This window comes from Atta cephalotes, assembly GCF_000143395.1.
Source record: "Atta cephalotes unplaced genomic scaffold scaffold00032, whole genome shotgun sequence".
Lineage (NCBI taxonomy): Eukaryota > Metazoa > Arthropoda > Insecta > Hymenoptera > Formicidae > Atta > Atta cephalotes.
This window is the reverse complement of record NW_012130096.1, coordinates 1,425,006-1,441,672: the sequence shown is the minus strand read 5'-3', so window position 1 is coordinate 1,441,672 and position 16,667 is coordinate 1,425,006. Positions and strand designations below refer to the sequence as shown.

Sequence of the window (16,667 nt, the reverse complement as noted above, 5' to 3'; positions counted from 1 at the left end):
GACAGGAGAAAGAACGAAAGAAAGGAGAAAAAGTTAGACGGATTGGAAAAGGAAGAGAGAGAGGAAGTAACTGAAGAAGACACGCACATTTACCAATAGCCGGGACAGAAAAAGGGCAAAGAAGACTTCTGATGAGAAGAGACAAAACAAGGCCAAAGACGATGATATATGGCGAACAAGAGGATGAGAGGGAGAGAGTGATAAGGAGCAGAGCGTGATGATGATACAATTTAGTTAGTATATAAACGCACATCTGCATCAGCAATGTGTGATGAGACCTACAGCCGGAGGGTTAAGGGATGGGCAAGAAGATTGGAGAACGGGACGAATCGAAGAGATACAAGAGGAGGAACGCGCGGAAATCGCGCGAAGCAAGTAGGGCAAGAAGAAAAGAAAGAGGACTCATTAGCATGGAAAACTCATGCTAACAGGAAGGGACTATCCAGAACTTATAAAGGTTTTCGGACAACTAAAACGGACGAGAGATCTATCTGCAATATATATATATATATATGCCGTTCGGCCGTTTCTATCGAAAAGCCCGTGTTTTTTTCCCCCCCTGAGCCGAAGCCCCGTGTCATTTGTCGCCGATCGACTCGTTGTGTCACGTAAACCGTAACCCGATTATGTATGCCCGGCCACGGACGAACGAACAGCTTATATATCGTCTCCTATATCACTGGATCTAAAACCACCATGACTCCTCTTCTCCTCCTTCTTCTCTTTTCTTGCTTCATCGTTCTCTTCGCCTCAACCGACCGGCCGGCCGGTGTCTTTCTTTATCGAGATTGTATATCGATTACGATGCCAGCTCATCGATTTATCCGTTTACCCATCCGTTTAGCATATCGATTCCAACAGAGAAAATAGAAAGATTCACTTTTATAATATGAGAAAAAAAAAGAGCTACAAACTAAAAAAATTATTCAATTACATCATTAATATAAAAATTGGAACATAAATAAAGAAAACAATTATATCATTTAGTTAAGATTTAATACAATGAGCGATAAATAAACGTTTCGATGGCGATCAAATCATTATCAATGTTAAAACATGGAATATTACAAACGATAAAAAACAAAACAATATAAATTTATACTTCGCTCTCTCTAACAAACGCTGGTAACATTAAAACGATTATAATCCTGTTCGCAGTTATATTATAGCTTGGAAAAAGTCGTTGCATGATAGTAGATAATTGCAGTCAATCATTGATTGGCTTGAATTATGTCCTTTAATAATGCAAATTGAAGAATGTAACGCATGAAATTGAATTTTGTCCTTTAATGTAAAAACAAAATTTCTTTAGTCAAAAATTAAATGTATTTCTGGCGTAGAAAGTCGATTAAAATTAGAGACAATGCGATAAGAGTAAAACGATATATTTTCTCTTCGGTATTATGAGACATTGTATTCACTTTTATATTTTTACGATCCCGGTTTCGTTGTTAACACAAATATGTTCCTCTTCTTTTCTTGGCGAAAAATCCCTCTCCTTTCAGTTCATCTGGAATATTTATTCTGTCAATGAACGCTATCGACGATTATCGATATTACATGAGCTTCTTTTAGTATCTCCTTACATCCTTCCAAAATTCTTACATCGCAAAATTGAGTTTCAAATTTCAAACATGCGAAAAGTATCATATAAATGCAACGAAAGACATCGCACCTGTTCATAAAAGCGAAATGATAGCGTTTTTCACTGGCAGTACGCATTCAGTTAAAGCACTGTACACTGACTTAACCTGAATGTAAAAGTGAGATATCTCCATTAATAAAATACCCAATGTATATGTATATTTTATCAAATACCACAATAAAATGGATTGTATTGAGAATTTCGTGATTTAATTCGTTTCTATATTTTTATTAAACAAACACCTTTACATCAATTTGTATACAAAGTGCACTGAATGTATACCAGCTCTGCCAGTGAAAAACGCTGAGTCAAGACATTAGATTGTATAAAAAAAAGCTAATGTCTCCGAAGACGGAGAAAGAGAAAAGGAAAACCTACCTAAGAGAAAGGAAAACGAGAAGAATATATATGATAGAATATTAATTAATTAGATCTTATCCTAATAAAATTACAAATGACTCAACATGTAAAGCTTCGTAGCAAAAAATATATGTGATTAGAGAATTATTCAAAGCACTTTTTGCGTCTTCATTTGAAAATAAAATTAAGTGCTTTAAATTAAGTATTTTTAGAGCCATTTTTCATAATTATATATATTTCTAATGGATCATTTATAGTTTCTCTTCAAACTGATAAATTTTTTTCCTGTCAGATGAGAATGTAAATGGGAGAGAAAATAATAGATCTGGCAAGTATTCTAAAATTGAGAGTAGAATGTCTTGGGTCAGAGATCCATTTTTGTAATTTAAAAATCTATGTCGAGCTAGTATCCGTCACTATCTTAAATATTCTGGTAAGCGTAAACACATTGTACCACCCAGGATGATGTAATGCGTCACATCCTTGATGTACATGGAGAACAAATTAATTATTCAAACGCATAGCGAGACGAAAAAACAATCTCAGTCGAGAGATGAACGATCACAGCAGCTTCGTAAGTGGTGCGTTTTTCCATTTATCAAGATGTTCATTTCTCTCTTTCTCTTTATCTTTCGTCGTTCCTCTTTTCCAGCTACCTTTCTGCCAGGTCCGAAATTCTAACACTCGCCACTGTCGCCGCGGTATAATATTATTCGATGAGACGTCAATAATGAGATCGTTTTCACTCGCTCTTATACTCGCTTGCTCGCAAAGCTCATGTTGGACGAAATGAATAAGACAGGACAGCTAATACGTGCCGCACTGCGTGGCAACAATCAAAATGTTTAGACAGTGCGTCAGCTCAAAAATGCTTAATCGCCGTTTTTCGCGATGGAGAAATACGGAGAGATCATCTTTCAGCTTTCAGTTGGTAGATCGGTACTCAAAACACATTCATGCAATATAGCAATATAGCGAGTAGACCATCTTTGTCGAAGTGATTTAAGGATCTGTATAAAATGTAGGTGTAATAAAAATGAAACAGAAAAATGTCTCCATCACTTCAAGTCAGTTATTTCTAATGTTTATCTATTGAAAGAAGTATCAAGAGAGTAATTGTTCATCGTACATCGATTAAGATCAAAATTTTTTTGTTCTTACATACATGGAAAAAAATATTTGATTGAATTAACTGGAATTGTGGTGGAAAATGAACGATCCAGAATTCTAGTTAAGTTTACTAGATTTCTGGTTAAATCTACCAGGATTCTGAAATCAGGAAATAACCAATTTCAAAATCTATCAAAATTCTAGTTGAAATAACTAATTCCCATCTACCAGAATTCTGTTTAAAATAACCAGAAACTAATAAATTTAACCAGAAATCTAGTAAATTTAATTAGAATTCTGAATCTTTTTTTTTCCATCACAATTCCAGTTAAGTCGAAAAATCAAAATGCTTCGATCCATTTAAAAATTACATAGAATATTATTTAAAACGAAACTAAAACTATATTAAAATTTCAAACCGATTGACTGTAATTTTTAAAAATGAAAGTTAGAATTTTATGCATGGTGTCATATGACATATGCATTGAATGATTGATATATTATATAATTACTTACTTTTAAAATGCTTCGATCTACAAAAACGATCTATAAAAAACATATAAATAGTTAGAACAAACCTTTTTTTTATCCTTGCAAGAATTTTAACTCTATTCACTAATTTATTTGTATACAAGCAAAATGCTGGTAAAAGCAATATTTTTCTCTATGTAGGGAATATCATTGAAACGTCAATAACAATTTTAGGCAAGAGAAGTACCTCCTTCTCCAACACTTGAAGATAATGGATAAATTAATGGTGCTATAATGAAAAATTGATTTAATTAAATTAATTTAATAAAATCAATTTTGTAAAAATTATTTACTTTTATATTTTACATACATATGTTTTACACGTACACTACATTTTTTTTATGAAATGCATAAAAAGTAAGTTGAATATAATGTACGAAACAAACTCTATTAGAAACTTTCAAAACAAACAAAAATTATAGATTATGATTTTATGCAATTCGCAGGTAATTTTCGGCAATTATCATCCAGCTCACGATGTAAGAATTAGACATGTGTTTTCTTACATCATAATCCAACTATTGAGTGCTTTTTATTTAATGACACAAATCGACACAAGTATTATTCTATCTTTATTACTCATTATATATCAAGATACCAAGAGATAGATTTCAAGGTAGAAAGAAGCTTATGTCAACTTATGTCATCAACTTGTGTGAAAAACACCTATTGATAATCATCTTCATGTTTACAAAATGATCCAGCCGACACCAATTAAAAATAAAACACAACTTCTATATTATAATCTGTACAATATGTATTAGGTATGGGAAAAAGTTCGTGGCGTTTTTCCCGTTACATTTAACAGGAAAAACGCCACGAACTTTTTCCCACACCTAATATAAATGTAATATAACACATTACATAATATATAGTTTAATTTAACTATTATATATAAATATTATGTAATATCGTGTGTTTACATTTATATTGTTCAGTGCAAAATTATAAAATATGTTATGTTACTTTTATATCCGTTTCTATCAATGTAATTTAATTTTAATCAATTAACTCCTCATCTTTTTCTAAAAATTAGATAAAGATAAAGAGTAATTAGTTGAACTAACATTAAAGTTAATCTACACTGATAGAAAAGGCATTATCCGATGAGAAATGAAATCGATATCGTATCGACGTCAATTTGACATCCATTCCATTGTCATTTTTTATTGGGTAGTTGATGTCAACTGAGAATCGAGAAAACCAATTAAATCTTATTGTACATCAATTGTTTTGAAAGGATTGCGCCGCAATCTTTATTAACATATTTATTATCATTTAATAAAGAATAAAAATTACCTTGTAATTAATCATCATTAATAATCATGCATCGTATCTCTATTATCTATTATCTGACGAATATCTTGGAATCGATTCTGTATCTTGAAACAAGATAAAAATTATAAAAATGAACGAATTTACTAGGCTACTGATAATTTCATTAGTCAACACCTAGTAAATTTGTTTACTTTTATAATTTTCACCTCGTTTCAAGATATAGAATTGATTCCCTTAATTCGTAATTATAAATACGGATCGTTGTCGGTCATTTTCTATAACATATCCAAGCAAAATAAAAAGTCATGATAATATCAAAATGATGTCAAAATAATTCCAAAATGATTATTATTAAGTCAAGATATATTAGTTTTTCGATGATTGATGATAAATAAATGATTAAATGTGATTTCAAAATTTAATTTAGATACGCACTGTTTTAAATATTTTACAATAATTTAAATTTATAAATTAATATCTACATATGTTAAAATTAAAAACGTAGATAATATACAAAATGTTGTTAACAATACAGGGTTCGTCACCAAAATCCGAATAAATTTCAATTTAAATTTTCCGCTATATTGTGTCTCCGCCAGAGGTTGTTGTTGGCGTCCGAGAAAGCCTGATTCTTCTAATAAACAATCATATTCTCAAAATGGTCGTTGAAAGTCGTGCGGAGTATAATCGAAGAGCCGCGATCATCAAAGGCCTTCGTACTAGGCGCTCAGCAACGGAAATAATTCGGTTTTTTGGATATCCAAATTCAACTGTTTATGACGTTTTGTGGCAAAATACGACTTTAGAACAGTCCAAGGTTCCAATATGCCCGCGAGGAAAAGTTACTCGAAAGACATCGCGAGAACCTCGTAGTCGTTGAAAGGGCTTAAGCGCTGATTTCCTAGGGCAATTTGCGAAAAATTAGCATCGATTGTTGTGTAAGCGAGCCAACAATGCGTCGAAGGATTGCCGAGGAGGATTTTCAATATAAGCCGTACATTAAAAATACGACAGATGCTCTCTGAGGCTGCCAGAATAAACTGAGTTGCTCGCCTCGACTCCCATTCTGACCTCCCAACAGTCCAGATTTAAATCCCTCGGACTACTATGTATGGAGCGTAGTTGAAAAAGTCATAAACAAATCTTGGCATCCCAATGTGACATCATTAAGGACCGCTGTTGAGGCAGCATTCGTTGGCATGGACAGCGCTACATTACAGCGTGCGTGCGAACACTTCAGACTGAGAATAGAGACCGTCATTCAAACTAATGGGAGATATATCGAATAATTGTGCTCTACAGGGATCTCCCCCAAGTGTAAAAAGATTTTTTGTAATATTTAATTTTTCATTAAAAACATTTTGTTTAAAGAAATTGTTCGATTTGTCCGGATGACTCTGTATATGAACTGAATATAATTTTGCTTAATTAAAAATATTCTGATCGATAATCTTTTTCGATAAAACATGCAAATAATGATTGTTTGTATTGACGTGTAAAGACACGTCCATGAATTGCGCAATTGAATTTTTTCTTTAAGTATTAAAAATATAAAGGTACCATTAAGGTGCCATTATATCCCAGTGAGAAATGATAATAGAATCGACATCGAATCGACATCGATTCGATATAAGTGTTCATGTCGCTTGTCGCTCATATTCAGCGACAAACGTGATTTCATATGTTACTAATTTCGAATCGCTTATATAAATCGCTTATATAAATGAGTTAGCAGCAATAGCAGCGATAAATTTTTGATGATAATTATATTAATTGTGCTAAAGTTCAAAATCATATCAAAAACGGTATTACAATTAGACTTGTCAAGTTCATGTGACAAAGATAATGCGAAGCTATGGCAAAATAAATTAAAGGTGCTTTTTCATGGACGTCAATTGATGCGCGTCAAGACAATTTTGTGATGTCAGTTAGTTATGTTCAGTGTTGACGTTTAGAAATTCAGATTTTTCAACTTTTAAGCGTCGCGCGCGAAAGAATAGTTTTTTTAAAAGCGAAATAGATTCATTATATGTACTTAGTAAATTAGTCAATTATATATTACAGTAAAATTATTTATACATTTTCAATATACAATAAATGTATTGAAGAAATAAATTTAATTTCAGCAGGTTTTAGTAAATATTTGTGAAGTTTGTTATCGTAAATGAAACTGAGATAGTTAATCATAATTCCCAGCAAATGAAAATGAATTGAAATGGATTCAGATTTTCAAAAATACGGATTCATGAATGTTAAATGAATCTTTTTCAATCCTGAATTTTTTTATTCATTTATAGGAATTGCATAAAGCAAATGTCTGTCTATACCTTTTCAATCCCGAATGCATTTTTATTTATTTATAGGAATTGCATAGAGATATCTCTATGCCTTTCAATCTAAAAATAATATTAGCATTTTCTGTGCAATCATGAATACTACTCAATTCAGAATTGTGAATAGGAAGTACAGTTTTTTAATTTAGTTAAATTCAAAAATAATATCAGTAATTTCTGTACAACGAGAATACTGCTCAATTCAATATTCTGAATATAAAATGTAGTTTTTCAAATTGAATAAAAAAAGTTTTTTTTATTTAAAAATGGATCATAAATGCTATTGTTTTTATTTAAAAAAAAAAGTTTTTATTTTTAAAAATGGAATCATAAATGCTCTGAAAATAATTTAAAATTATAAATAGGAAATTTTTCATTTTAATCCAATTAAGTTCAAAAAAATTGTAACGTAAAAATAATTGATCTATGTTCTTTTATTTCTCTTTGATTAGAAGTACAATACAATGAATGATGTAAACATTCGCAAATCAAGTCGAATAGAGCTCGAATATTAGGCTAATCATGGCGCGCGAACATTAGTTCGTCGGCCAAGCGAGATTAGTTTATTCGACACCCAATGTGGTCTCGTAGTAATGTAAATTGTTTATACTTTATTATATTTGTCAAATTATGATATTTTTATTATATAATTTCGTTACTAGTTTAGCTGATTGTAATTGAAGTAAAGAATGAATAACACATTTACTAATTGAAGAAGTGGTGTAATGGGTAACATAGGCCGGTATTTATGGTCGAGTCTTATTTCAAGTAATATCTTATGTCTCTATAATATTTTCAAGACTGTCTTAAGTAATGTCTTGAAATGCTAATGCAGCCTTCTGATTGGTTCATGACTTCTTAAGATGGATGGATGAATATAAGATCTGACTATGATCAGTCTAAGACATTACTTAAGAAAATCTTGAATATTTGGTGATTGGTCAATTTTTATAGATTACGACATATGGTTCGGCCAATGTAAACGCTCCCTTAAATCGGTTCTACATTAATTGCAAGCCGATCGCAAACTTGCGATAGCCAATCTGAAACTTGCATTTTGAAATCAACGCTTCATATTGGCTGTCGCAACAAACTTGCGATTAGTTTGCAACTAATATAGAACCGGTTTGAAGGATTCCCAGGATTCCCGGGGCAACCCGATACGGGATTCCCGTACTCGTTTTCCTGTCTATACTATATGAACTATTCGCGGACAAATGTTACTGTCGAAGCAAAGTTGATATACGTACTCGCAAGCAAAATCTTTGATTTTGATAGGACGACCTTAACGCGCGAAGCGTTTGTTGCGGATACAGAATTATCCGAAGTAACGCGTTTATTTTGACGTCGAAGTGAGGCTTCACGATGGGTGTGCCGAAATTCTTCAGATACATAAGCGAGAGATATCCCTGTCTCAGCGAGGTCGTGAAGGAACATCAGGTATTGGACGGGGGGTGAGAGGAGAAAAAAAAGCATTGTAAATCCTAAAGTGATGAAATTCTTTTTTTTCTTGTCCTATTACGCTCCTTCGTTTTCCTTTTTTTCTTATTATATTTTGCTCAAGCAAGATTTTTATTCTTTCAATAAAAATATTTCGATAAAAAACCGTTTTTAAAGCTTTTTACAGTAATCATAATATAACTGTTGTTTATTTCCTTCTTTCTTTCCAGATACCAGAATTTGATTATTTATATTTGGACATGAATGGTATTATACATACATGTTCCCATCCCAATGACGATGTCTGCTTCCGCATCTCCGAGGAGATGATTTTTAAAAATATATTTCACTATATAGAGGTGCTATTTAATATGATCCGCCCACAGAAATTGTTTTTTATGGCGATTGACGGTGTCGCGCCTAGAGCAAAAATCAATCAACAGAGGGGCCGACGTTTCAGAGCTGCTAAGGATGCCGAAGTGCAAGAAGCTAAAGCCAAGGCCAAGGGTATTCCAATACCCAAAGAGAAGAGATTCGACTCGAATTGCATAACCCCAGGAACACTTTTTATGGCAAAATTAGGCGAGCAGCTTAAATGTTTTGTCGAACACAAGGTTTCTACAGATGATGCTTGGAAAAAATGTAAAATATTGTTCAGTGGTTCTGAGGTAATTCTTCTGATGATGATGTAGCATAAGAGAGATAAATACAATTTGTCCTCTTTACAGAAATAACAGGAATTGGGCTAATATTACATTTGTAATATGATAAATTTCTAACTTTGAAAAATTGTGCAATATAAACGGACAAATGTAACATTGGCCTTAGTCTAATATTATTATTACATTTGTTGTACAATAAATTTTTCAAGCCTGTTAGTAATAGGATAGAGAAAACTGAAAATTTCTTTGTTCTTTAACCAACAAGCTTGCAAAATTTGTTGTATGACAAATATAATATTAGTCTTAAGCCTGTGGCACACAATACTTTTCTTCCTGCAGGATTGCTTGTATGCTACTGGCTGCTATATTAGAATTTGTCTGCTGGATTTTCATGTTAAGTTAGGTATTATTTTCTTATACGATTTTGTGCTGGCTTATTATAAAAGTCAATGAAGACATAGTTAAAGGAAGCCTTAAATATAAGGTCTGACTATGAATACAAATAAGAGTCGTGTAATTAAAGTATTCTTTTCGCAATAATTAAAAACATATCGTTGTAATTTTATGATAATGTATCATGATAACAATATATGTATTCTGTTTACTGATTTGGATAAAGTGTCTTCTGTCAAAAAACTTAACTACTCTACTATGAAAACTCGTATCTGAAATCAAACTAGCAATATAATCAGTAACGCTATCAGCATTACTGTGCAATATAGCAGTAAACACACATCCAGTTATTAATGCTGTAGGAAGGAAATTATTGTGTACTATAGGCTAAGATGTTTATTATTCAGTAAAATATAACGGAGATTAAATATATTTTAGGTCCCTGGAGAGGGAGAGCACAAGATTATGGATTATATAAGGTACATGAAGGCAAGCAAGGATTACAACAATGACTCTAGCCATTGTTTATATGGTTTGGATGCAGATTTAATAATGTTAGGCTTGTGTTCACATGAACCGAATTTCTCTCTTTTGAGAGAGGAAGTAAAATTTGGCAAGCAACAAGTGAAAATGACCCCGGAGGAAACAAAGTTCTGCCTTCTTCATTTGTCACTTTTACGAGAATACATAGAACATGAGTTCTCACCGATCAAGGATAAACTGTCATTTTCGTTTGATATTGAGAAAATAATTGACGACTGGGTTTTAATGGGTTTTTTAGTAGGAAATGATTTTATTCCCCACCTGCCAAATTTACATATTGCCAACGGTGCATTACCAATTCTATACCGTGCATATATGGAGGTATTACCAACACTAGAGGGTATGTTATTAATTATCTTGTCAAAATTATGTTTCTATAATTATATAATTAAATATTATATATTAAATATTATATATTAAATATTATATAAATATATTATTTTGCTTCAGGTTATATAAATGAAGCGGGAACATTAAATCTTGACCGTTTTGAAAAGTTTATGGAGAGACTTAGCCGTTTAGATGTAGAGCAGTTTAACGAGCAATATGCCGATATAAAGTTTTTTGAAAGTAAGACAGGTAGAAGGCCCAATGAATCTGAGCGTCATATATATAAGAAAACAGAAGACAGTGAGAGTGCATCTCCAAAAAAAACACAAAATAAAGATTTAGATGCGCTTATCAAAAGTACTAGGGAGATGGTACTTATTTAAATATCTTAATCTTTTAATATCTGTAGATACAAAAATAAGTAATAATTAATGCTTTAAAACACAGTCCTTAGGTAATTTTGACGATGATGATATCTTTATAGAGTATAGAAATATGGATTTAATAGTAGATGATGAATCGGATAGTGAAATATATAACATGGAATTTGTACAACATAAAAAAGATTATTATATGAACAAGTTAGAATATGAAAACGTCGATGAGTGAGTATTTTATGTATAATTATGTATAATTATGTATAATTTTAATCATATAAAATGTTTGAGATAATATTCCAACTCGTTTATAAATACATTTTATTAATTTCCAGAGAAGTTTTACGTTCACAGGCTGAAGGTTATGTGAGAGCGATACAGTGGAATTTGCATTATTATTATCACGGCTGTTGCAGCTGGTCGTGGTATTATCCACATCATTACGCCCCATACATCTCAGATATAAAAGACTTCAAAGATTTGAAGTTAGAATTCGACTTAGGAGAGCCATTCTTACCTTTTCAACAATTGCTAGCTGTGTTACCAGCATTTAGCAAAGATTTATTACCAATGGCATTTCAGTCACTACTGACAGAGGAAACTTCTCCAATTATTAATTATTATCCACATAATTTTAAAACCGATTTAAATGGGAAACGACAGGAATGGGAAGCAGTTGTACTGATCCCATTTATTGATGAAAAACTATTGTTGGCTGGTAAGCAACTTTATTCTTTTCAATGTTTTGAAAATTTTGGGTGAGATAAAATGTAAATATTCAAATAATAAATTTTATTATTTTTTAATATAAAAAATATTTAAGTTTCTTTTTCATCGTTTTTTGTTTGCAATAGCTATGCAGCCACACTTATCAAGATTAACACTTGAAGAACAAGCAAGAAATAAACATGGGCCGATGTGTTTGTACTCGTATACCGATGAAAGCCAAAGTGTTCACAAAACAACAATATACTTTCCAGAATTTACCAATCATGTTCAAGTAAAATTAATGAATCGCGAAGAAATTTTTGTTCCGAGAGAACAATTAATTAGGGGATTATCCCCTGGTTTTGATCTCGACATTTATTATCCAGGATTTCCTACACTACGGCATTTGGACCATTCAGCGCATTTGGAAAAAGCGAGGGTATGTCGTTGAAATACATTGTTTTAGAGTTAGTTTACTTAGTTAGTTATATCAATATTTTTGTAGGTCAAAGTATTTCAGCAACATTCAGTCTTGGACAGTATGATTCTAACTCTAATATCAAAATCAATACCCAATTTAACGACTTTAGCATCAGAGCTATTAGGAAAGAGCATATATGTGGAATGGCCTCATTTGAAAGAAGTCCTTGTAGTCGGTGTGTCTGACTGTAACGTGAAACTCAGTTTAATCAACCAATTAGGCAGTTACAGTCACGATAATCTGAAGAAAGAAGATGTGAAGGGCGCGTTATCTGCAGAATGGAACACATTATGCAAACAAATTAAAGAATTGTAAGATGACATTAATACTCATTAATATCATTAATATCATTAATATTAGAGTAATATTAAAAACGCAATATAATACTGCGCAATATTTATTTCTAGACATATGTCACGTCTTGGAATAGATATTGGCGATACAAATGTGTTGCTTTATGCTCGTGCATTCCTGGGCAACAAATATGTTTTCGGTGTTCAAGGAAAAGTTACAGTTGAGAAACAGTGGAACGATTACGCCGCAGCTTATGCTTATCAGACTGTAGTTAAAGATATTTCCGTCTACAGTAAAAAATTGCCAATCTACGAAACTATGCATGATATTTTTATACCAGGAACCTTTTGTTTCATGTTGGGACATCCCTATTATGGTGCAATGGGACAGGTACAATTGCATTGGATTTCTTCTTATATCACGTTAGATACCAGGATTAATGATTAAATTATCTTGAAATTTATCGAGTTAATATTTAATTCTATTTAGGATGATTTTATTATTCTATAGGTTATACACAATAAAGAGGGTTGCAAGTCACGCAGAATCAAAATTTCTATAAAAACTATGAAGGAGCCAACATTCGATACTATTAAACAAGCTTACGGGCAACAAAAAACGCGATATATGCCTGGCAGTGTTGCCGCACAACGTCTTGGAATAAATAGTCATCTTTTGAGTAGGGTCACTGGAACAATTTATGTTATAGAATCATCGACGATTGAAGTTACTAAACATAATCTTGGATTGAATTTAAAATTCAATAAAAGGAATGAAGAGGTAAGAAATGTATACGAAAATAAATTTTACTTATTAAGTATAATTTTATAATTGATAATGTTGCAAATTTTGCAAATAATCAATTATCAGTTCTCCGTTTTTGATCTATCTAAAATCTTAAAAGGTACCTGGTTATACCAAAAAGGAAAACAATCAATGGTTATACAGCACAAAAGCGATCGAACTGATTCGGAATTACATGACGAAATGTCCTAATTTATTCGAACGTTTAACTCAAAATGTAGCAAACGATATTTTCCAAGAGGAAGAGTTATTCACAAAGGGGTATATTTCGTATTTTCTTATGCCAAATATACGTAATATATATTGATGTAATAATACAATCTTAATAAGTCAGATGAATTCAATAAGTAAAGAAGAATCAAATGTGATTGAAGCTAGATCCTAGGTGTCTATCGGGCACCAAGAGCTGTCCAGCATCGATTGTATTTGATTTTTATATTTAACACATTTATATATCAATCTAATTTAACATATTATTGTAGCTCGGATGAATTGAAGGATACAGTTGCATGGTTGAAAACAGAACTGAACGGTTTAGAAAGTCGCACTTGCGGAATGGATGTCATCGAAGCAGATTTGATCAAACAAATCGAGGAGGGAGTAGAAGAATATTTGAAAGCTGAAGAGACTATGGCAAAAACGGTCTTTCTGCAAGTGAAGCCGCAATTACTTTATAAGCCGGGTTTACACTTGCGTAGCGTGCCGCCCGATCCGAACTCCCAAAATCGTTTATTCGATAGAATTCTCTGTGTAAGAAGCGGCTTTAGCGTACCGCTCGGAACTAAGGGCACTATCATTGGAATACGAAATGGAAGCAATCCAATTGATACCATGTATGACGTTTTGTTCGATAAGCCTTTTATCGGTGAGAAACGCATAACTTTCCGAAATTCGAATATTAAGTGCATGTAAATTTTTATGGAATATTTTTTCGTTTTTTGCAGGCGGACTTACATTAAACGGTTGCTCTCAGTTTCGCGGTTATCGTTTGTCGACTATGGATTTCATAAATATTAGTTTCGGCGAAAGAACAGAGCAGGGAAATGTAGTGAATGAATTGACAGAAAGCCGGAAGCAAACGATCAATTCTGTTTCTCCCAACAAGAAGAACGAATTATCGAAGGCATATCCGCAAATGCAGCTTGCTAAGAAGGGACTCGAAAAATTAAATCGTGATATTTGTATGCGTATGGCGCAACATGGCATGGAAGTGAATCCTAAAACAGTACCTCAGAAAACATTAACTCAGAACGCACCACCGCCTAATCAAACATCTGAGTTTCAAGCATTGTGGAATGAATTGCACAAGATGCAGGTGAGTGTAGCGATATAGAATTACGAGATTGTTCCACGAATCTCATAGATATTCTTGCTATACACTTAGAAACCGAATGAACCACCAGAGAAAGTGGCATGCAGTTCAACGCCGAGAATCAAGTCGTACAGCAACAATCATAGCGCACAATCGGTATCGAATATTGTATCTTAAAAACGTTTTATCAATGTATTTCTAAAAGATCGTTCTGTTACAGCCACAAGATCCTAGTGCATTTTTAAAAGCTGTGCTAAAGATTCCTGACGTAAATCCACAAACGAGCAAGCAAGAAAATACGCCTCAACAATCTACGTCACAACAATCTGTACCACAACAATCTATGCCGCAACAGTCTATATCGCAACCCGCAACGATGCTTCAGAAAACAGTCTCGCAGAAGGATCAGAATCCTCCACCTTTAGTACAACAGTTGTTCGATGTATGTATTTATGTCTCGTCAATTTACATCGCGTGTTTACATATTATTTAATAATTTTACAATATATATATATATATATATGTATATATATATACACGTTATTTAGCGTGCCCGACAAACAGAACAGAAAAAAGAGAAAGCAAATGCAGTCTGGTACAGCACGCAATTATTGAAACATTTCTCATATAACGGAACTGGCGTGCCAAAATATAATTATATTGTCGACGAAAAAACAGGTTTGATCAGCGCTCATGTTATGCTTATGGACAATAAGATCTTTAAGGGCGATCCTTGTACTACTCATGAACAAGCCACAGAAAGCGCCGCAAAAAAAGCTTACAAGGTAACAATAAATGTATAAAAGGTTTCCTTTTTTTTTATTAATGTAGCTTTTGTTGTTAGGCGTTAAATTTGAATAAGGCATCAATGCACGATACGAAAGTAGCAATAACGCCTCAGTGGTTTAACACTCAACAAAACAATTGGATCCAAAATATCCGACCTCCTATGATGCCTCCAATGGGCCATCTGAAAATACCGCCAGTTCCGCTGAATATGCCACCTATGCAGCCTAACTTATTTTATCCAAAGTGGAATCCAAAATTACCACCGACTCCAGCGTTCATGCAACTCGCATCGTATAGCCAAAGCAGGCAATTGCAAATGAAACATCAGATGCAACAGAATCATCAACAACAGAAAGGTCCTCAGAATGGATCAAAGATGGAAATAAGAAATAGCACCGCATTTGTTCCGTTACAAGCTCAGAAAAAGAGTAGAAACGCCAGCGTACAACAAGCCTCGAAAGAGATGAATCCGAATGCTAAGAAGAGCTCCAGTCCTTCAAAAACGCAACAACAACCACAAAAACAGAAACAAGAAGAAATGTTGCCCAAGGTTTGTAAATCGTTTCTTTTTTGTCATCTTTAACGTTTATAATTAAATTACTGATTTTTCGCACACAGAAACAGAAGCCAGAAGTTGTAAATAAGGCCAGGGAAAAGATAGCGTCAAACGAGCCGCAGCTACAAGCAAAACAACAACTGCAGCTGCAACAACAACCACAGCAACAGCCGCAACAAAACACAGGAAAATCGTCCAAGCCCAGGAAATCACGTGTCGCTGCAAAATTCGGCACACAACCCTTGTCGAACGGTGGTGAATCCCCTCAGTGAAAAACTGATTTTTGGATAGGGTAGATCTTTACAAATTATATGTAAATACAAGATAATTATACCGATCCATCCTTTCCCGCCATCGTTCATTTTCTATATTTTATAATAAAAACAGATCTTTCTCTCAAAAGATTTCTAATGGGCCAGTATATATATTTCATTTCGAAAACTTTATATTGATGCATTCAAAAATTTTTCGTACTTGCATACGATCGCATGTCAGTGCACCAAATAATACTAGATCCTTTCAAGTCAAATGTATATACACTGAACACGTAATGTATAATGTATAATGTAAACAAAACAAGTGAGAATGATTATTTTGATCGAATGACTGTTTATTTGATCTTACAATCACGACGCGCATATATATATATATATATATATATATATATATATATATATATATATATATAGTATACTATATATATAGTAAGTATTATTTNTTA

At 32.9% G+C, this 16,667-nt stretch overlaps 1 protein-coding gene across 1 annotated transcript; it reads left to right on the top strand.

Moving 5' to 3' along the window:
• Window positions 1–8,622: 8,622 nt before the first annotated feature.
• Window positions 8,623–16,218, top strand: LOC105621109 (5'-3' exoribonuclease 1). The gene is made up of 18 exons (XM_012202581.1): window positions 8,623–8,697; window positions 8,928–9,365; window positions 10,191–10,635; window positions 10,746–10,996; window positions 11,073–11,230; window positions 11,338–11,720; window positions 11,857–12,149; window positions 12,216–12,502; window positions 12,599–12,875; window positions 12,996–13,265; window positions 13,390–13,550; window positions 13,772–14,154; window positions 14,234–14,604; window positions 14,674–14,757; window positions 14,822–15,043; window positions 15,150–15,386; window positions 15,446–15,940; window positions 16,009–16,218. The coding sequence occupies exons 1-18, from the start codon at window positions 8,623–8,625 to the stop codon at window positions 16,216–16,218; spliced, it is 5,040 nt and encodes a 1,679-aa protein (XP_012057971.1).
• Window positions 16,219–16,667: the final 449 nt, after the last annotated feature.